Below are 21,749 nucleotides of genomic sequence, written 5' to 3' on the forward strand. Positions count from 1 at the left end.
GGAGAGATAGAAAGGGAGACACCTGCAGACCTGCTTCACCACTTGCAAAGTTTCCCCCTGCAGATGGGGACTGGGGGCTTGAACCCGGGTCCTTGTGCACTGTAACATATGCACTCAACCAGGTGCACCACCACCTGACCCCACAAAAACTGATTCCTGTATCCAACATTGTCTTTCTCTTTTTTCCAAGAAATATTTATAGGCTTTTGTGCCTGAGATTCTGAAATCCCAGGTCAGTCGTCAGCACCACCAGAAGCCAGAGCTGAGCAGTGCTCTGTTCTCTCTGTATCTCACTCATTGAAATAAAATATATTAGAAATTGGCATTAAGGGCGGAGGGTAGATAGCATAACGGTTATGCAAAGAGACTCTTATGCCTGAGGTTCCAAAGTCCCAGGTTCAATCCTTCGCACCACCATAAGCCAGAGCTGAGCAGTGCTCTGGTTAAAAAATTTAAAAAAAAAAATTTAAAAAAAGAAATAGGCGTTAAGATGTATATATATTTTTTATTAGTGAGAGAGGAGAGAAAGCGAGTACCAGAGCTCATTCTTGGGAGGCTAGACCTCCGGACCTCATGCTTGAGGGGCCTAAGCTTCTGCTGCGCCACTTCCTGGACCATCCTGTGGCCTTTTTTTTGGATAGAGGATGAGAGACAGAGAGGAGGAGACACCTGCAGCACTGCTCCACTGCTAGTGACGCTTCCCCCTGCAGGTAAGGGACCAAAGACTTGAACCCAGGTCCTCTACCGGTCAATGTGTGTGCTCCACTGGGTGAGCCACCACCCAGCACCCTATTGACTTATTTAAAGATCTTTTCTTTTTTTAAAGGATGTCTCTATTTTCCCTTTTGTTGCCCTTGTTTTTTTATTGTTGTTGTAGTTATTATTGTTGTTGTTGATGATGATGTCGTCATTATTGGATAGGACAGAGAGAAATGGAGAGAGGAGGGGAAGACAGAGAGGGGGAGAGAAAGACAGACACCTGCAGACCTGCTTCACCGCCTGTGAAGCGACTCCCCTGCAGGTGGGGAGCCGGGGTTTGAACCGGGATCCTTATGCCGGTCCTTGTGCTTTGCGCCACCTGCGCTTAACCCGCTGCGCTACAGCCCGACTCCCCTCTTCTTTATTTATTAATGAGAGAGAACCAGAGCATTACTCTGGCATAGGTATTAAGATGTATTTATATTATTATATAATATATAATAAGATATATAATTATATTAATATATATTACTATATATATAATGTATGTATTATTCGTGAGAGAGGAGAAAGAGCTAGTTCCAAAGCTCATTCTTGGGAGGCTAGACCTCCGGACCTCATGCTTCAGGGGCCTAGGCTTTACCCACCTCACCACCTCCTAGGCGCCACCTTCATCAGTCTTGAGGAGTCCCTGGCGCTCGTCGTTTCCCACCAGCCTCTGACCCTGTCCCCTCGCTGCCTGGGACTTGGCTGCACTGAGGGTTGGGAGTGCCAGGGGTCCTGCATTTCCCCACCAAGCACCTCTGCCCCCCCACCCCTCCACCCACGCACCCTCCCCCAGGTGCGCCTGGAACGGGTCCGCCAGGCAGAGACGCTGGAGCAAGTGCGGCGCATCATGGACGAGGCGCCCCTCAGGGACGTCAGGGACATCAAAGATACCTGAGGTTCCAGAGGAGGCCGCCCACCTGGGGACACTGCCCTTTTCCGCAGAGGAGCTAGAGGCCAGGGCCTTGGGGCCTTCACCCTCTCCAGGCCTGAGGCTGAGGTGACGGGCCGCTGCGGCCCTGTCCCCCGCCGATGTGATACCCAGGGAGGCTGGGCCTTCTGCTCTGGAGGATGGAGGACACTCACTGGGTGAGCTCCCACCGTGCTTCTGGGACCAGAGGTGCGGGCTCAGCCGCTGTGGCTTCTTGGCAGCTGTGCCATATCCTGGATCCCACCCCCTGTCCTGGCCCCCAGCTATGCGTGGTGGCTGGGAGCTCCCCCTCCCTTTCCATCAGGCACTCCTGGGACAGTCAGCTGCCTCTGGACCGCATGACACTAAGGCTTGTCCGCAGGCCCAGCCCAGGCCCCAGCGCGAGTACGGAGGCAAGGGCAGACTTTTCTGTCATTTATTTTCAATAAATAAGCAGCTCAGCTCAATCGGTCACCTTGTCCCTGCAAGCCCCAGGGGTAGGGGTGGGAGGAAGAGGGGCTGTACGGGCCAGGAGGGAGAAAAGGGGGGTTGACTGGGTTGGACGGGGTGAGGGGACAGGGGAAGAGGACAGAGTGTTTATAAACAGAAAAACGTCGGGGGGGGGTGAAGGGGAGTGGGGGGTCTGAGCCACAGCTCTGGCTGAAGATGCGTCGCTATGGGGCGGGGCAGAGGGCGGAAGGCGGGCTCACTTCCTTCTCTCATCTTCTGGATCTAGAGGGAGAAAGGGCAGCGGTGGGGCGGGTGAGGGGTCCCGCCCATGGAGGACAGGAGACGTCCCCCCAGGCTCCCTGCCCCCACTCACCTGCAGCATTGCCTCAGCCCTCTCCCCATACTCACCTGGGTCCCCAGATCTCCCGCCACCCCCCACCGCAGCCCAGCAGCAGACAGCACAGCGCAGCGCAGCGCAGCCCAGAGGTGCCAGCAGAAGGTGGTGCGGAGCCCGTGGGGCAGCAGCCCGGCCGCCTGGAAGCTCCAGGTGGCTCCAGGAGGAGCAGCGAGCGCGGGGCGCGGGAGCGCGGGTGGGGCAGGGGGCGCAGCGGCGGGTGGGGGCGATACCTGTGACTCGGTTCAAAGAGTTGGAGGAGGGGGACGGTTATCCTATGGCCAGAGAGGACAGAGAGAGCCGTTATCCAGGGGGGTGGGCACAGGGGGCCAAGGGGCTGGGGGAGCAGGAGTCCGTGTCTGCACCCGGTGCAGACAGCGGGGGGCCACCAGGGACCCCCCAGGAGTCCCCGCCTGGAAAGGAAGGGGCGGGCGCTTCGCAGCGCTGGGGAGGGGTGGGCTCAGGGCGGGGTGTGGAGCTGGGAGGCTGGGGGGTGCTCACCCTCCAGGTAGTTGCGGGCGACAAACTTGAGCAGCTCGTCCAGCCCGATGACCGGGAGGGAGATCTTGAGCACCATCATCCACTGGGTCACGTCCAGGGCTCGGAGCTTAAAGATCATCTGAGGGGGGCAGGCGTAAGTGGTAGCAAGAAGGCTGGCACTGCCCACGCCTGCACCCTCTCCCTCCCTGCCCAGGCTCTGGGGGTCCGGGGGCCCCTAGCAGAAAAGGACTCACAGGCAGAGGGTCCACGTAGAGGATGAGGAAGTGGAGGGACATGGAGAGGCAGATGGAGCCCAGCAGCCAGATGTTCACCCAGGGCGGCATCCGCAGGAGGGACTGGTTCTCAGACAGGCTGTGCGGGGAGGGGGGGGGGCATCAGCAGGGGTGAAGAGGGGCAGCAGGGCCTGGAGGCCGGAGGGGAGGGTGCCGCCCACCTGTTGAGGGCGTTGCACATCTCGATGGTCACCAGCACAGACAGTGCCATGGTCATGGGCTCGGGGGCCTCGAAGACCTCACAGTCCAGACCTTCGAAGTCGGGGTTCTCCTCGTTGCACTGCATGAAGTGAGTCTGTGGGGTGCAGGGGGAGGAGCTGAGGGTGCAGGGGAGGGGCTGATGGCGCAGGGGGAGGGGCTGAGGCGCAGGGGGAGGAGCTGAGGTGCAGGGCGAGGAGCTGAGGTGCAGGGGGAGGGGCTGAGGGTGCAGGGGGAGGAGCTGAGGGCGCAGGGGGAAGAGTTGAGAGCACAGAGGGAGGAGGTGAGGGTGCAGGGGAGGAGCTGAGGGCTGGGGAAGAGTTGAGAGCACAGGGGGAGGAGCTGAGGGCGCAGGGGGAAGAGTTGAGAGCACAGGGGGAGGAGGTGAGGGTGCGGGGGAGGAGCTGAGGGCGTGGGGGAGGGGCTGAGAGCCCCGGGAAGCCCGCAGCACATCACACTCCCCACCCCACCCCAGCTGCCCACCCTCCCTACCAGCTGGCTGTAGGTGACGTGAGGCCCATCCTCAGCATAGAGGAACCACCAGGCGGCCGCCCCCACGGTGGCTGCACCTACGTAGCCTGTGGTCGGGAGAAGACAGGATTTGGAGGGCTAGCGGGGCATCAAGGGGGTTCATGCTGTCTGGGAGGTGGCAGAGTGGCTAAAGCACTGAATGCTCGAGGTCCCGAGTTGGATCCCTGGCATGTCAAGTGCCAGAGTGATGCTCTGGTGCTCGCTCTCTGTCTGTCTCATTAATAAACTGGTCTGAGTGCCAGGAGGCAGTGCATCTGGTGGAGTGCGTATTACCACACGCAAGGAGCTGGGCTTAAGCCCCCAGCCCCCACCTTCAGAGGGGAAACTTCACAAGAGGTGGAGCAGTGTGGAGGTATTTCTCTTTCCACTCTCTTAGAGACACAGCAAGGCAAAGAGAGACTGAAAGAGACCACAGCGCTGAAGCTTCCTTCAGTGTGGAGCGGACAGGCTCGAACCTGGGTGACACACACAAGCTGTGCAGAGGGGCACTCTCCAGTGAGCTGTTTTACTGGCTCATGTCTCCCTCCCTTCTCCCTCTCTCCCCATATCTCTTACTCTCTATCAAAAGAAAGGAAAGAAGGAAGGAAGAATAATTTTAAAAAAGATCATCAGAGTCATATAGACACCAAGCCCCAATGATAAGAAAAGGACCTTGTAGGGAGTCAGGCGGTAGTGCAGCAGGTTAAGTGCTGGTGGTGCAAAGCGCAAAGATCCCTGTTGGAGCCCCTGGCTCCCCACCTGCAGGGGGGTTGCTTCACAAGTGAAACAAGTCTGCAGGTGTCGCTCTTTCTTGCCCCCTCTGTCTTCCCCTCTTCATTTCTCTCTGTCCTATCCAGCCAACAATGACATCATCAATAACTATAACTACAACAATAAAACAAGGGCAACAAAAGGGAATAAATAAATTTTAAAAATTAAAAAAAAAAAAAGAAAAGAACCTTGTAGTCAGGGAAAAAGTCAGAGACAAACACTGAGGTGAAGTGTTGATTCAAGCATGAGGCCCTGAGTTCAATCTCTGACATCACAGGTGATACCCTGGTTCCTGGGAGAGCTGGTGTCCCAGAAAAGGGGGGAGTCGAGGACCAGATGGTGGCGCACCTGCTTGAGTGAACATGTTACAGTGCACAAGGACCAGGGTTCTAGCCCCCAGTCCCCACCTGCAGGGGGAAGCTTCGCAAGTGGTGAAGCAAGGCTACAGATGACTTTCTCCCTTTATCTCCCCCTTTCCTCTAGATTTATGACTGTCTCTAGCCAATAAATAAAGATATTAAAAAAACATTAAGAGAGAGAGAGAGGAGGAAGAGTCAGTTCTGAGGGTTATAAAAGATTGTGGGGAGTCAGGTGGTAGCGCCGCAGGTTAAGCACAGGTGGTGCAAAGCGCAATGACCGACATAAGGATCCCGGCTCAAGCCCCCAGCTCCCCACCTTCAGGGGAGTTGCTTCACAGGCGGTGAAGCAGGTCTGCAGGTGCCTGTCTTTATCTCCCCCTCTCTGCCTTCCTCTCCTCTCTACATTTCTCTCTGCCCTATCCAACAATGATGACATCAATAACAATAACTACAACAATAAAACAAAGGCAACAAAAGGGAATAAATAAATATTTTTTTAAATGACTGTGGGGTCCCAGGAGGCTTACCCCCAATTGCCATGTAGCGGAAGAAGAGCCAGCCGCTGATGAGGGGCTCTTTGGGGCTCCGGGGTGGCCGGTCCATGATGTCCAGGTCTGGGGGATTGAAGCCCAAGGCGGTAGCTGGGAGCCCATCTGTCACCAGGTTCACCCACAGCAGCTGCACTGGGATCAGGGCCTCGGGCAGCCCCAGGGCGGCCGTCAGGAAGATGCTGTGGGGGGTGGGGGCGGTAGGGGGTGGAGAGCATCACACCATGGTCCTGCTGCCCCACCACCACCTGGGCTTATGCCCCTTCCCAGCCTGGCTGCTCACCAGACCACCTCGCCCACGTTGGAGGAGATGAGGTAGCGGATGAACTGCTTCATGTTGTTGTAGATGGCGCGGCCCTCCTCCACGGCTGCCACAATGGTGGAGAAGTTGTCGTCGGCCAGCACCATCTCGGAGGCCGTCTTGGCCACGGCAGTGCCAGAGCCCATGGCAATGCCGATCTCGGCCTTCTTCAGGGCAGGAGCGTCGTTGACTCCGTCACCAGTCTAGTGGGGGGGGCGGGGGGGTGACAGTGCAGGTGGAACCCCACCCTTCACATTTCTCCCTCCTCCAGAGCCTCCAGGGAGCCAAACCTCTTCCCTCACTCCACCCTGGGCAGCTGGCTGGATGCCCACCCTTTAGCCCCCCAGCCCCGTCTCAGGACACCCAGGTGCCCACCACCACCACCACCACCACCACCCCCCCCCCCCCGTGACTCCAACAGGAGTTTGGGGCTATTAGCATATAAATGGCATCACCCTGAGGAGGTATTTCAGATAAGGGAATGTATAAAAGCAAGGGACTTTGAGCACATGGCTCTCTTTGGCTGCGGTTTCTTCTCCTGGTGAGAGGCATTTCAGTGGAGGTGCACCAACATGGCTGCTTCTCCTGAACTGAACACGTGTGACTCTGCTAGCCGGTAAACTTTTAGACCCCTCTACAGCCATGAGCAACCTTTACCAGAGCTGATAATTCTTTATCTTATGGGACTAAACTTTTGATAACTATACTCAGACTTTATGGGCCTAGTACTCTAACCCTTGATGATTTGCCTTTTGCCTGTTTCACCCTAATAAACCTTGTGTTGTTTAAACCAGTTCCCAGCTCCCCACTGTGAATTCTTTTACGCACCTCAAGCAGCTCCCAAAATCTCTTTTTAAGTTAAATAACAACACCTTCCCCACACACACACTGTACCATTGCGGTGATCTCATCGAAGGACTGCAGGTACTCCACGATCTTGGACTTGTGTGCGGGCTCCACGCGGGCAAAGCAGCAGGCACGGCGGCAGGCTTCCCGCTGCTCGGCCAGGGGCAGGTCGTCAAACTCTCGCCCGGTGTAGGCCCGGTCGGTCACCTCCTCGTTCTCCTCGAAGATGCCAATGCGCCGGCAGATGGCGATGGCCGTGCCCTTGTTATCTCCCGTAATCATGATCACCCTGATGCCCGCGTCGCGGCACAGCTGGATGGAGCCCGAGACCTCCTTGCGGGGCGGGTCCAGCATGCCCACCACACCCACGAAGGTCAGGTCCGTCTGGGGGAGGGACAGAGGACAGGGTCAGGGAGAAGCACAGACAGAGCAGGCAGGACGCTGGGGACAGCTGAGGCAGGGTCTTACCACAGGAGACAGAGAGCAGCTTTTTTTTTTTTTTTTTTTTCTGGCAGGACTTCACAGGATTCACCAATCCTGAAAGACTTTTAAGATTTTTCTAAGTCTTACTCTTCCTTCCCTTCCTTCCTTCCTTCCTTTCTTTCCACCAGGGTTATTGTGGAGTCTCAGTGCCTACACAGAATCCATTGCTCCTGGCGGTCATTTTATTATTATTTACTTATTTACTGGCTAGAGACAGAGAAACTGAGAAGGGAGGAGGAGATAGAGAAAGAAAAGACAGAGATAAAGAGAGACACCTGCAGACCTGCTTCGCTGATCGTGAAGCTTTCCCTTGCAGGTGGAGACAGGAGTTGGAGCCCAGATCCTTGTGCTCTGTATAACGTGAGCTTAACCAAGTGTGCCACCACCCAACTCGGCCATTTTTCTTCCTTCCTCCCTTCCTCCATTCCTTTCTTCCTTTCCTTTTCCTCTTTTTTTTTTCTTTCATTTATGATAGGATCGAAATTGATAGGGTAGGGGGAGATAAAGAGAATAGAAAGAGAGATGCCTGTGGCCCTACTTCACGGCTCATGAAGCCTCTCTCCTGCAGGTGGAGATCAGGGGCTTAACCCAGGTGCTTGGGCCTAGTAACATGCGTGTTCAACTGCGTGCACCATCACCTGGCTCCCAAGGCTGATTTATTTATTGATTTTTTCTTTTTAAAAAAAATATTTATTTATTCCCTTTTTGTTGCCCTTGTTGTTTTATTGTTGTAATTATTATTACTGATGTTGTTGTTGTTGGATAGGACAGAGAGAAATGGAGAGAGGAGGGGAAGACAGAGAGGGGGAGAAAAAGACACCTGCTTCACTGCTTGCGAAGTGACACCCCCCCTGCAGGTGGGGAGCCAGGGGCTTGAACTCGGGTCCTTGCACAATGTGCCACATGCACTCAACCAGGTGCACCACCATCCAGCCCCTGGTGCACTGTTTCTTCCTCAAGAAAATTCAGTTTGGGGGCTGGTGGTAGCACACCTGGTTGAGCACACATGTTACAATGCAGAAGGACCCGGGTTCAATCCCCTGGTCCCTACCTGCAGGGGGAAAGGTTTACAAATGATGAAGCAGTGCTGCAGGTGTCTGTCTCTCTATCTCCCCCTCCCATCTCAATTTCTGACTGTATCCAATAAATAAAGATAGGAAAAAAATGAACAAATATTAAAGAAAAGAAGGAAAATTCACTCTGGGAGAACTGCTAAGGGAACCTGGTGTGTGCCTGGTGGGCCAGCTGGCTTGTGCTCCACTGAGGCTGCTGCCTCCCGACCTCATCGTGGGCAGATCCCTGGTGTCACTCAAAGGAGCCCCAGACCAGATGGGCTCTCTGCTCATCTCACAATAATGTCCCAAGACTGGGGGAACCAAAGGGCCACAGGGCAGAGGAGCGAGGCCCCATCTGCTCACCTCATACTCCATGAATCGGGCAGAATCGTCCAGGATCAGATCCTCTCGCTTGGGGGGTGTGTCCCGGGTGGCCAGGGCCAGGCAGCGCAGGGTGTCACGGCCAGTCCCCCACTCCTTGATCACAGACAGGATCTTCTCCTTCGCAGGGCCGGTCATGGGCACGCGGGTGGTGCCCACACGCACGTAGTTGCAACGGTCAATGACACCCTCAGGGGCCCCCTAGGGGTTCAGAACAGTGGTCAGAGGTCTCTGCCTTCTGGGCAGCTATAGGAGGGGGACTGGAAATCAGAAAGGAGGGGGGCCGGGGCATGTTCTCACAGCTGACCTTGATGAACATCTTGTTGCCAACCGTGGCCCGGGAAGACTTGGCTGGGGAGCAGTAGACGGACATGGACTTCCTGTCCCGGGAGAACTCCAGGGTGAATTCCTTCTTCATCAGCTGGCGGATCACCTGGGAGGGAGGAGCCGGGCATGAGTGGGGTGGGCAGAGAAGGAGGATGCCACTGATGTGACACAGGAGACATCTCAGACTTCTAAGAACATAGTCTGAGACTAAAACTAAGCCTGTTGCCCACAGCCCAAAGGGAGAGACAACCAAGACAGATGCTACCGTGGACCCATAGTGTCCACTTTATTTTATTACTTTGTTTTGTTTCAGCTGGGTTTTAGTTTCATTGGAGCACTGCTCAGCTCTGGCTTATGGTAGTGCTGGGGATTGAACCTGGGACCTTTGGTGCCTCAGGCACGAAAGTCTTTCTGCATAACAGTTCTGCTGTCTCCCCAGCCCTACCGTGTCCACTGTAAAGCATAGCAGTGGTCCGGGAGGTGGCGTAGTGGATAAAGCGCTTGACACTCAAGCGTGAGGTCCTGAGTTCAAGCCCCGGCAGCACATGTACCAGAGTGATGTCTGGTTCTTTCTCTCTCTCCTCCTATCTTTCTCATCAATCAATAAATAAAATCTTTAAAAAAAAGAAAGCATAGCAAATTCAGGAAGGCCCAGCGTGGCCTGCTCAGTGGTGATGGAGACATGAACTGTCCAGGGTAGGCAGTGGAGCAGAGCCACTGAGCCCAGAAGATATGCTGAGTGTGACTGAGACTGAGTTTTTTCCCTTTATTTAACTTTAACTAATTTTTTTTTTAGATTTTTAAAAATATTTATTTATTCCCTTATGTTGCTCTTTTTTTTATTGTTGTAGTTATTATTGATATCGTAGTTGTTGGATAGGACAGAGAGAAATCGAGAGAGGAGGGGAAGACAGAGAGGGAGAGAGAAAGATAGACACCTGCAGACCTGCTTCACCGCCTGTGAAGCGACTCCCCTGCAGGTGGGGAGCCAGAGGCTCGAACCGGGATCCTTATGCCGGTCCTTGCACTTTGCGCCACCTGTGCTTAATCTGCTGTGCTACTGCCCAACTCCCTTAACTTTAACTAATTTAAAAGTATAATTATTGTGTGAGAGACCAGAGCATCACTCTGCCTCTTGTGTTGTTCCCTCCCTTCCTCACCACCTTCTTCCCTCCCTTCCTCTGTGTTTTTGACAGAGAGTCGGGCAGAAAATGAAAGCGACCACAGCACGGAAGCTTCCTTCAATGCAATGGGGGCCAGGCTTGAACTTAGGTGGAGCACAAGGCAAAGCAGCTCACTAGCTAAGTGAGCTATTTCATTGGTCCACTGATAATCTATTTATTTTTTCATCTTTCTCGTTACATGGTACTGGGGATTGAACCCAGGGCCTTGGGCATGCAAGGCATATGCTCTTCTGCTGAGCTACATCCCTGGCCCTTAATTTAAAGTTAAATAACAGCATGGGTGCTACTAGAGAAGTGTGTTGCTGTGCGGTGCATACCTGGTGTCTGCCACACAAAATACACAAGGTAGGGGGCAGGTTACAGTGTACAAGGACCCAGGTTCAAGTCCCTGGTCCCCACCTCCAGGGGGGAATCTTCACAAGTGGTGGAGCTGTGCTGCAGGTCTCTTTCTTTCTCCCTCTCTATCTCCCTCTTCTCTCTAGATTTCTCTCTGTTTTTATACAATAAATAAGTAAATATTTTTTTAAATATTTATTTTATTTATTTATTCCCTTTGTTGCCCTTGTTGTTTTATTGTTGTAGTTATTATTGTTGTTGTCCTTGTTGGATAGGACAGAGAGAAATGTTGAGAGGAGGGGAAGACAGAGAGGAGGAGAGAAAGATAGATACCTGCAGACCTGCTTCACCGCCTGTGAAGCGACTCCCCTGCAGGTGGGGAGCCGGGGTTGGAACCGGGATCCTTATGCCGGTCCTTGTGCTTTGCGCCACCTCCGCTTAACCCGCTGCGCTACAGCCCGACTCCCCAAGTAAATATTTTTTTAAAGCATAAGGGTATTTTGACACTGGATGCACTATGTATGTTTCTCCACAAGAGAAGACAAAACAATAATAATGATAATAACATTTGTTAAAGTTGACATTACAATGTGTGTGTGTGTCAAGAGGGAAAGGGGTGATAGAGAGGGAGAGACAGGGACTGGGCGATAGCACAGTGGGTTAAGTACACATGGCACAAAGCACAAGGACTCGCATAAGGAGCCTGGTTCGAACCCCCAGCTCCCCACCTGCAGGGGTGTCACTTCACAAGCAGTGAAACAGGTCTGCAGGTGTCTATCTTTCTCTCCCTCTCTCTGTCTTCCTCTCTTGCTATCCTATCCAGCAACAACAATAACAGCAACAACAGCAACAATGGAAAGAGAAGGCCTCCTGGAGCAGTGGATTCATAGTGCAGGCACTTAGCCCCAGCAATAACACTGGAAGCAAAAACAAAAAAAAAAAGAAGGAGGAGGAGGAGGAGAAGAAGAAGAAGAAGAAGAAAAGAAGAAGAAGGAGGAGGAGGAGGAGGGGAAGAAGAAGAAGGAGAAGAAGAAGAAGAATGGAAAAAGAGAAAGAGGTGTATTGTACCAAAGTAAAAGATTCTGGGGTAAGTGGTGGGGAGGGTACAGGTACTGGAAAAGGAGAACAGAGGACTTAGTGGGGGTTGTATTGTTATGTGGAAAATTGAGAAATGTTATGCATGTACAAACCATTGTATTTACTGTCGACTGTAAAACATTAATCCCCCAATAAAGAAATTTAAAAAAAGAAGAAGAAAGAAAAAGAGAAAGAGAAAGAGAAGAGAGAGAGAGAGGAAGACAGAGAGACACCTGTAACACTGCTTCACCACTCACAGAGCTTTTCCCCTGCAAGGGCTTGAACCCAGGGGCTCAAACCCAGGTCCTTGTACATGGTAATATGTGCACTCAACCAGATGCACCACCACCCGGCCCCACTTGTTAATTTCAAGATAAACCCTCCCCCGGCTCCCCACCTGCAGCGGAGTCGCTTCATGAGCGGTGAAGCAGGTCTGCAGGTGTCTGTCTTTCTCTCCCCCCTTCTGTCTCCCCTCCTCTCTCCATTTCTCTCTGTCCTATCCAACAATGACGACAACATCAATAACAATAATAATAACCACAACAATGATAAAACAACAAGGGCAACAAAAGATAAACCATCTGGAGAGATCACCATTGTTTTTTTAAATTATTATTATTACTGCCATATTGAATGAAACATCAATGAGCATCTTACAAATAGAGAGAGGGGATGGGGCGGGGGGGGGGGATTGGGCCGCAGAGCCTCAAGCATGAAAGTCTTCTTGCAGAGCTTACTAGGCTACCGACCAGCCCTCCTCCTCCCTCCTGGATTCTCTGTGTCTTTCGGCCGCTATCAAAAAGAAAGAAAAGGGGGAAAACTGGCCACCCAGAATGGTGGAGCCCCAGCAATAACCCTGGTGGCAATAAATTAATGAGGGGGGCCGGGTAGTAGCACACTGGGTTAAGTGCTCATAGTACAAAGTGAAAGGACGCTTGCAAGGATCCTGGTTCAAGCCCCTGGCTCCCCACCTGCAGGGGGGGAAATCTTCACAAGCACACTTGAAGCAAAACGCACGGACCAGCACCAGCGTAAGGATCCCAGTTCCAGCCCCCGGATCCCCACCTGCAGGGGAGTCACTTCACAGGCGGTGAAGCAGGTCTGCAGGTGTCTCTCTTTCTCTCCCCCTCTCTGTCTTCCCCTTCTCTCTCCATTTCTCTCTGTCCTATCCAACAACAACAACATCAACAACAATAAAACAACAAGGGCAACAAAAAATGGAATAAGTTAAATAAATAAATACAAAAACATTTTAATTAATTAATTTTAAAATCACCTGTATGAGAGCAGGTGTGGGTGGGGTGGGGATGGACAGACTCGTGCCTGTGCTGGCAGAGGTCCCAGCCTGGCTCCACAGGGACCTTGCCTCCTGAGGTCCCGGGAGTGTGAAGCAGGACAATGTGTGGGGGAGACAGCCACCCCCCACCCCCACCCCGACTTACCGAGTTGCAGGCATTGGCCCGCTCCACCTTGGAGAGGCTCCTCAGGTCAGTGTTGAACACATTCATCTTCTCCACCAGGGTGGTGAGCGCCGTCTCGGTGGCCTCGCCCACCTTCTCATAGACGCCTTTGGCCTGAGGCAGAGGAGGAAAGGCATAGGTGGCCTGGTCCCCACCCCAGGGGTGCACGCCCCTCCAGACACCCAGGAGATCACCCTGGACAGGTGGCCCCCTCCCCAGGTCTGGCCTCTGTACCATCTGGAGAGGGAAGTGGGGGTGCTGGGTGAGGAGTGGAGAGATTACCTCGTTGAAGTCCAAGGAGGAGTCATTGCAGAGGGCACAAATGGTGGCCAGCTCCACCAGCCCATCATACTGCCCTGCCCGGACTGGCTTATCATTCTTCAAGCTGGCAGCAGGCCGGGGAGGAGGGGAGGGAGGGAGAGAGACAGGTAGAGAAGAATAGAGGGTGAGATGCAGAGAGGTCGCAGGGAGAAGGCAGAGGCCAGAGAGAAGAATGGAAGATAAAACCAGAGGGGAGGCGCCCTCGGGGACAGAGGAGCATGGGGTCTGGGGCTGAAGCAACTGGGGAGAGCACTTCCGGGGACTTACACCTCTCCTTCCGGTGCGTAAGTGGAGCCGGTGATGGAGAACTCGTTCAGGACACAGATGTCCCCGTCCACCTTGTCGATGATGAACATCTGAGGAAGAAGGGGGCATACAGGACAGCTGACACCCCCCCACCCTTGATGGCAGCGTAGTCTGAGGCTCTTCCTCTGCTAGGCCCGGAGTCTCACCACCTCCCATCAAGCCTTTTATTATTATTATTTTTATGTTTGTTTTATTTAATAAGACAGAGAGAATTTGAGAGAGGTAGGGGAGGATAGAGAAGGAGGAGGAGGAGAGACGGAGAGAAAGAGAGACCAGGAAGACGGAGAGAAAGAGAGACCAGGAAGTGGAACACCCAGTTAAGTGCACTAAGTGCAAGGACACAAGCAAGGATATCGGTTTGAGCCCCCGGGTCCCCACCTGCAGGGAGGAGTTGCTTCACAAGCGATGAAGCGGGTCTGCAGGTGTCTATCTTTCTCTCTCCCTCTCTATCTCCCCCTCCTCTCTCCATTTCTCTCTGTCCTGAAAATGAAAAAAATGGCCACCAGGAACAGTGGATTTGTAGTGCTGGCACCAAGCACCAGCGACTGAAGACAAAAAACAAATAAAGAGAGGGCCAGGGGGAGAGACATGCAGCCCTGCTTCACTGCTTGTGAACCTTTCCCCTGTAGGTGGGGAGTGGGAACTTGAACCTGGGTCTTTGTGCCTGGTGCTCAACCAGGTGTGCCACCACCTAGCTAACATCGTGTCTTTTTTTGTTTTCCCTCTTTTTTTTTAAGTAACTATAGTGGCCCAGGAGGTGGTTCAGTGGATAAAGCACTGGACTCTCAAGCATGACGTCCCAGGTTCAGTCCCCAGCTGCCCGTGTGCCAGAGTGATGCTGTGGTTCCTCTCTCTTTCTTCCCTTCTCTCCTTAAAGACTAAATACATCTGACTTATTGGGGGGATTAATGGTTTACAGTCGACAGTAAAATAGTTTGTACACATGTAACATTTCTCAGTTTTCCACATAACAATCTAACCCCCTCTAGGTGCTCCTCTACCATCATGTTCCAGAACTTACCCCCCACACACACCCAAATCTTTTACTTTGGTGCAATAATCCCAGAGACAAAAATAAATAAAATAAATTAAATAAATAAATAAATAACTCAGACCTAGCACCAACCCCTGCCACTTCACACCTATGCATTACCAAAGCAAGGTGTGATTTTAACATATTTTGGCAGAACCTGGGAGGTAGTGCAGTGGATAACATGTCGGACTCCTAAGTATGAGGCCCTAAATTCAATCTTTGATATCACATGTGCCACCGGGACATTTTGGAAACCCCCTCTCTTCCTCAGTGTCAAATACATCTTCTATGTGACTGACTGTATACATCAAAGTACTGTCCTGGAGGGTGGTGAAGTAGCTCACTCAGATGACGTGCTGTTCTGCAGTATGCAGGACCCAGGTTCGTGTCCAGACTTCACTGGGTTGAAGGAAGCTTCGTTTGCTGTGGTATTTCTCCCTTTCTCTCTCCTTCCTTCTTTCCCTCTCTGCCTCTCTGGTTCTAGCTAAAAATAAATAAACAAGGAAACTGCTATACTGGAAAGAGGTCCCAACTGTCGAATAGTCCAAGGCCTGGAAAGGAGATAGAGCCCAGGTTTAGCAAAGCTGCCCTCGCTGGGAGGCGGCGGGCCCAGGGCCGGGCCCGTCACAGATCGCATGAGGCACACAGCCTGGTGCTCTGGCAAGAGCCTGGGCTCAAAGCTGGGTGTGAACGCAGCTCTGCTGCTTCTCCACACACTGAATCTCGCACGGCTGTGACTTCCTCCTCCAAAAACGGGGACCCCTACACCTCTGCCGCCGCAACCCTCATGGGCTCTTGTGGGGGCTGGAGGTAACACAGGGCAGGTAGTGGCATTGCTGGGGTGGGAGGGGCTCCTGGGGCCCTTTCGAAGCTGGCAGGAAGCCACTCTCCGCCCTTGTGAGGTGCCCTCAATGATGAAGGGGGTCCGCTGTGTTTGTGGGGGAGCCCGGAGACCGTCCACTCACCTTGCACACAGACATCTGGTTGGTGGTGAGGGTGCCGGTCTTATCAGAACAGATGACGGAGGTGCAGCCCAGTGTCTCCACAGAGGGCAGGCTCCTGACAATGGCATTCTTCTTCGCCATCCGGCGCGTGCCCAGGGCCAGGCAGGTGGTGATGACGGCGGGAAGGCCTGTGAGGAGGGAGAGGGGGTGGTCTCCGAGAGGGAAGCTGCGTCTGTGCCCCTACCCACACCTGGTGGAGGCAACTGTCACGGCTGCTGTCAGACAAAGTCTGAGCAAGCCAGGACCAGACTGAAACTATTCATCCTTGAGTAATGGCGCAGGTGACGTCACGTCTGTTGCCAGACAAAGTCTGAACAGACTGGAACCTACTGCAGAGCGGGAAGTTCTAGACTAAACCGAAGCTATTTGTTTTTAATTACATTGATAATTTGAGGATTTATTGGCTTTATTGCAAATACAGAAATATTACCTGGGGACAACAGAAAGAGATCCCCAGGGGAAGTACATAGTGACAGCAATTATGGCAGGGAGTGTGACGAGACCAAAAGTGGCCCAAGAGCAGAAGCTGCTGTGCCCATTGAAAGGCTTTCAGAAAAAAGAGCTACTTATCACCACTACAACTTCTCAATCAGCTGGACTCAGACCAAAAGCCAGAATTACGGGTGGCTTATAGTATGAGTGACAGACTATAGTCTTCACCTAATTATATAGAGGCCCTATTGCTTACCCTCACCCACAAACCCCCTGCCTCACTTACAGGCATCTATGATATATGAATATAGAAGCTGTGTAGTTGTGGTCCGGGAGGTGGCACAGTGGATAAAGCACTGGCTTCCCAACCATGAGATCCAGAGTTCAATTCCCGGCAGCACATGTACCAAAGTGATGTCTGGTTCTTTCTCTCTCTGCCTATCTTTCTCATAAATAAATAAATTTTTTTAAAAAAAAAACTCTGTGTAGGGAGTCGGGCTGTAGCACAGCAGGTTAAGCGCAGGTGGCGCAAAGCATAAGGACTGGCATAAGGATCCCGGTTCAAGCCCCGGCTCCCCACCTGCAGGGGAGTCGCTTCACAGGCGGTGAAGCAGGTCTGCAGGTGTCTGTCTTTCTCTCCCCTTCTCTGTCTTCCCCTCCTCTCTCCATTTCTCTCTGTCCTATCCAACAACGAATTGCGTCAACAAGGGCAATAATAATAACCTAATAACCACAACGAAGCTACAACAAGGGCAACAAAAGGGGGAAAAAAATGGCCTCAGGAGCGGTGGATCAGGCACCAAGCCCAGCAATAACCCTGGAGGAGGAAAAATAATAATAATAATAATAATAAAAAAAAAACCTCTGCAGACAGAGGCCAAAGATGCCTCTCTCCTACACTTGAAGCAGCTGACATGTCTCTCATTTCTTCATTGCCGACTCCCCCATCCTTCAGGGACTCTCAATTACTTTTGCTGGGGCTGGCTCCTGGCCCACACCCCCAAGCTATCAGGTCCTAACCGCCTAGTTGGGGAGCAGGGAGCAGGCGCCCCACCTTCAGGGATGGCAGCCACAGCCAAGGCCACGGCAATCTTGAAGTAGTAGATGGCACCTCGGAACCAGGAGCCGCCATGGACAGGGTCATTGAAGTGGCCGATGTTGATGAGCCAGACGGCCACACAGATAAGGGAGATGACCTTGGACAGCTGTTCCCCAAACTCATCCAGCTTCTGCTGCAGGGGTGTCTTGTCCTGCTCCGTGGCAGCCATCTGGTCTCGGATCTTCCCGATTTCGGTGCTCACACCAGTAGTGGCCACGATGCCCAAGGCCTTGCCAGCTGCGATGTTGGTGCCCTGGGTGGGGGGACAGGGAGTCAGGTGTGAGACAGCCCCCTAACCATGCATCTCCTAGACCAGGGTGTCTGCCCACTGCCAACCGGCCCTGGCGACTCACCGAGAAGAGCATGTTCTTCTTGTCCTGGTTGACGGCTCGGGGGTCAGGAACGGGGTCCGTGTGCTTGATGACAGACACGGACTCTCCTGCAGAGAGGGGAGGGGCTCTCATGGGACATCGAGGCCTTCTCACATATGGCCTGCACCCTCCCCCCCCCACGTACATACATACACCCCACCCCCAATAAAACAGCCTGCAAAGAGCCAATAGAAAATCCTAGGAAAGGGGGCCGGTGGTAGCGCACCGGGTTAAGCTCACATAGTACTAAGTGTAAGGACCCTCTCAAGGATACCAGGTCAAGCCCCCGGCTCCCCACCTGCAGGGGGGCCACTTCACAAGCAGTGAAGCACATCTGCAAGTGTCTACCTTTCTCTCTCTCCCTGTCTTCCTCTCCTCTCTTAGTTTCTCTTTGTCCTATCCAACAACAACACGCAGCAGCAACAAAAATTCAAAAGATGGCTGCCAGGAGCAGTGGACTCATAGTACCAGCACCAAGCCCCAGCAATAACCCTAGAAGCAAAAAAAAAAAAAAAAAAAAAATCCTAGAAAGGAGCTGGACTCTGGATCTGAGAGACTGCTCAGTGGGTGGCAGTTTTGGCTTATGGGGATGTTGAGGATTGAACCCAGGACCTTGGAGCCTCAGGCATGAAAAGTCTTTTTTTGCAGAATCACTATGCTATCTCCCACCTTCTCCCAGAAGAGTCCCCAGCTGGATGAGTTCTGTCCACCCAGAGCTGTGCCCCTCACTCTCTGTCTGTCTACCCAGCTCCCCCCCCACTTCCCATGCCTCCCCAGCCACTCACCAGTCAGGATGGACTGGTCCACTCGGAGGGTGGTGGACTTGATGGAAATGATCCGGATGTCTGCAGGGACCTTGTCCCCCACTGTGGAGAGAGCAGAGGGAGGGCAGTCAGTGACAAGGGTGTGTGAGTTTTCTTCCTTCCTAAGGAAAGCCCAGTCTTTGTCTCCCTCACCTCATCCCTCAGCACTTAGGAGGTCACTGGGCCAGGTGACCCCCTCTGGACTCCAGGCATGTGCTCCTGTCACCCCTAACAAACAGCTCTCTCTAAGCCTTCATTTTCACTGTCCCCCAGAGCCCTGCCTCAGGGAGGACCCAGCATGCACCTAGTACGTGCTCAACAAACATGCTGATGGGCTGAGGGAGATGAGAAATGGGCTGGATGGAAAGGGGGAGCACAGATGAGAGGGGGAGACAGCAAAGTCGAGAGAGAAGGTGAGGAAGGAAAAATGTGAAAGAGAAAAGAGAACAGACACAGTATCAAGAGACAAGAATGAAGGGGGCTGGCTGGGAAGGAGGGAATGTGGGAAGTGAGGAAATGACTGTCCACCAGGGGAAGGATGGAGCAATGGCCCAGGAGGCAGTGCAGTGGACAAAGCTGTGGACTCTCAAAGTTTGAGGCCCTGAGCTCCACCCCTGGCATTGCATGTGCCAGAGTGATGCCCTGGTTCTCTCTGGCTCTCAAGTAAATGACTAGAGGTAAGAGAGAGAAAGCCAGAGGCAAGTGTGGGCGAGGAAGGCACAGGAGTGGGAGCAGCGGGCAAGGCCGAGGGCCTGGCCAGAGCACCAGCAGGCAGGAAACCTTGTGAGGGGCCAGGAAGCAGGGGAGAGCTGTCTGCAGGACACATGGTTTGGGGGTGCAGGGGAAAACACACAGACCACCCAGGAGCTGAGGTCAAGGGAGAGGCGCTTATGGAGCGGACCAGCTGGAGGAACCAGCCTGGGGGTGGCCAGCAGAGGAGGAGGCTAATGGCCCCAGGGGACCCCTGCCTAATCTCACTGCTCCCCTCTATGGTTCTAGGGACCAGACTCTGTGGTTTCTAAGGTCCCTCCTTTTGTGCCAGAGGAGGCGTCCGAGGAGGGCAGGGGGTGGGGAGGTGGCGAAGGAGGTGGCAGAACAGCCTGTCACCCAAGCCGAGGTGATATTTATAGACCTTCATGGCACTGACTCCAAATTGTCACTAGGGCCGGGCCGTCCTTATAATAGGGCACTGGGGTCTTCAGAATGCCCTCCTCCCTCTCCCCAGGACCCCCTTGGTGGCGACTGAAGTGTCCAGTGGAGGGAAGGGGGCCTGGAACAGGAGGCACCCCAATGCCAGGGCCTTGGAGGTGTGTGGTGGCCTGCACAGGGCAAATCCTAAAAGCGCTGAAGGGGGCAGAATCCCAGTAACCTCAGCTGCTGGGCCCCCCCTCCCTGCTGGGCATTAAGTGTCTCTCACCAGAGAGGCGGGGCCTCTCCTCCAACTCCCCACCCAAGTCCCGTGCTCTAGCTGCCTCGAGTTTCCCTTACAAGGCCGGGGGCTTGAGCCTTCGGCCCTCCTCCTCTCTTCCACCTTCACTCTTTCCCCTTTGAGAGGCCTCAAGGGCAGAGAGGTCACAATTTCAAGCTGACCAAGCTTGGGGGGGAGGAGTGAGGAGTAGGCCTCTGGAAGGGGGTGGAGATGGGGTCATTGGCAGGCACTGCCTTCCACCTGTCGCTTGGGAAGGCTGAGGCGGCAGAGGGGGAGCCGGGGGTCTGCCCTCAGCCTCGGGAACAGGACTGGCTGTTCCTGCTGAGACTCTGACTGGGGGGGTGGGGGGTGGAGACAGGGGGATGCTATGGCCAAGGTGCCCTGGGGTGACCTCCGGAGGCGTCTGGGAAGGAAAAGCGAAGACTTCGCCATCCTGGTCACCTCCTAGACACCAGGAGCAGGGGGCGGGGGCCCACTCCCCACACCTTGGCCCCAAGCCCAAGGCCACCTGCGCACGATGTCCCCATCACTCACCAGCCACCTCCACGATGTCCCCGGGGACAATGTCCCGAGCCTTGATCCTCTGCACGGACTTTCGGTCTGCCCGGTAGACCTTCCCCATCTCAGGCTCATACTCCTTCAGAGCCTCAATGGCATTCTCTGCATTGCGCTCCTGGGGTGTAGGAAGGAAAGGATTCAGCAGAAAGAGGGGGGTCATAGAACTGGGATGGGCCTTACTGAGGAGAAATGGAAGAGCAGGGACCAGTGTCCTGGGGGGGGGGGAGGGGTGCACAGCACAGAGGGAGAGGCTGGCTATGGGGCAAAGGGGAGAATACAAGATCCAAGTGAGGGTAGAAGAGTATGTGTTTTTTGAGCAAACTGTCAAGGCTGAGAAGCATGGAAGGCAAGAAAGAAGGAGAATCAGGGCTGGGAAGACAGCATAATGGTTCCGCAGAAGACTTTTTTAAAAAAAATTTATTTATTGGATAAGGACAGCCAGAAATCAAGAGGGAAGAGGGTGATAGAGAGGGAGAGAGACAGAGAAACACCTGCAGCACTGCTTCACCACTCACAAAGCTTTCCCCCCTGCAGGTGGGGACCTAGGGCTTGAACCTGTGTCCTTGCGCATTGTAATACATGCACTCAACCAGATGTGCCACCATCTGGCCCCTTGCAGAAGACTTTCATGTCTAAGCCTCTAAGGACTCAGATTCAATCCTTAGCACCACCGAAGCTGAGCAATGCTCTGGTCTCTCCCTACCTCCTTCTCTCTATAGATCTCTTTCATGAAAAGTAAAAATACAAAAAAAAAGAAAAAGAAAAAGAAAGAAAATCAAAGATCAGGAAACAGGGGGTAAGGTGACAGAAAGAAGGCCACCAAACAATTAATCACGGGATGCCAAGACATGCCAGGTAGTCCTGGGCACCTTCCCGCTACTCATCACTGTACTAGAGATTCACTAGGGGACTATCAGCCTCGTGTTCTGGACAGAACACAGAGGCTCAGGGAAGCAAGCGACAGTGGGAACACCAGCCCCCTCCAACCCCCTCCCCAACACTGTCCCTTTCTCAAAAGGAGCAATTACACAGGTGCAGCGGGAGTGACAGGGAGAGAGGCAGGCTTGTCCTTAGCGCACTCAGGATGTGAAGGGGTGAGGGGGGCTCCAAGCTGACCTGCCAGACCCCCACGATGGCATTGGCGATGAGGATCAAGAGGATGACAAAAGGTTCTACGAAGGCTGTGATGGTCTCTTCGCCTTCCTCAAACCAGGCCAGCACCTGGGGGTGAGGAGAGGGGGAAGAAGGGAGAAGGAAGCCCCTCAAATGGATGCAGAAGGAAGTGG

General features: G+C 53.5%; 2 protein-coding genes across 5 annotated transcripts in view; one reads left to right on the forward strand and one right to left on the reverse strand.

The window, feature by feature from the left end:
- The window catches only part of RABEP2 (rabaptin, RAB GTPase binding effector protein 2), a 16,668-nt gene extending 14,547 nt beyond the window's left edge, over window positions 1-2,121 (forward strand). For all 4 annotated transcript variants that reach the window (XM_060172999.1, XM_060173000.1, XM_007534629.3 and 1 more), the window contains one exon: window positions 1,541-2,121. In XM_060172999.1, coding sequence (XP_060028982.1) covers window positions 1,541-1,642 — 102 coding nt within the window. In that variant the 3' untranslated portion in view covers window positions 1,643-2,121. The remainder of the gene's footprint in view (window positions 1-1,540) is intronic.
- Window positions 2,077-21,749, reverse strand: part of ATP2A1 (ATPase sarcoplasmic/endoplasmic reticulum Ca2+ transporting 1) — a 21,844-nt gene continuing 2,171 nt past the window's right edge. The window contains exons 4-22 of the mRNA XM_060172991.1: window positions 21,580-21,684; window positions 20,440-20,578; window positions 18,459-18,539; window positions 17,656-17,741; window positions 17,258-17,555; window positions 15,733-15,899; window positions 13,696-13,784; window positions 13,390-13,492; window positions 13,090-13,221; window positions 9,031-9,156; window positions 8,706-8,924; window positions 6,853-7,188; window positions 5,941-6,161; window positions 5,637-5,839; window positions 3,962-4,047; window positions 3,433-3,566; window positions 3,233-3,350; window positions 3,000-3,117; window positions 2,077-2,386 (exon numbers count right to left, since the gene is read on the reverse strand). Coding sequence (XP_060028974.1) covers window positions 2,361-2,386; window positions 3,000-3,117; window positions 3,233-3,350; window positions 3,433-3,566; window positions 3,962-4,047; window positions 5,637-5,839; window positions 5,941-6,161; window positions 6,853-7,188; window positions 8,706-8,924; window positions 9,031-9,156; window positions 13,090-13,221; window positions 13,390-13,492; window positions 13,696-13,784; window positions 15,733-15,899; window positions 17,258-17,555; window positions 17,656-17,741; window positions 18,459-18,539; window positions 20,440-20,578; window positions 21,580-21,684 — 2,787 coding nt within the window. The 3' untranslated portion in view covers window positions 2,077-2,360. The remainder of the gene's footprint in view (window positions 2,387-2,999; window positions 3,118-3,232; window positions 3,351-3,432; window positions 3,567-3,961; window positions 4,048-5,636; window positions 5,840-5,940; window positions 6,162-6,852; window positions 7,189-8,705; window positions 8,925-9,030; window positions 9,157-13,089; window positions 13,222-13,389; window positions 13,493-13,695; window positions 13,785-15,732; window positions 15,900-17,257; window positions 17,556-17,655; window positions 17,742-18,458; window positions 18,540-20,439; window positions 20,579-21,579; window positions 21,685-21,749) is intronic.

Source organism: Erinaceus europaeus, chromosome 15, assembly GCF_950295315.1.
Source record: "Erinaceus europaeus chromosome 15, mEriEur2.1, whole genome shotgun sequence".
NCBI lineage: Eukaryota > Metazoa > Chordata > Mammalia > Eulipotyphla > Erinaceidae > Erinaceus > Erinaceus europaeus.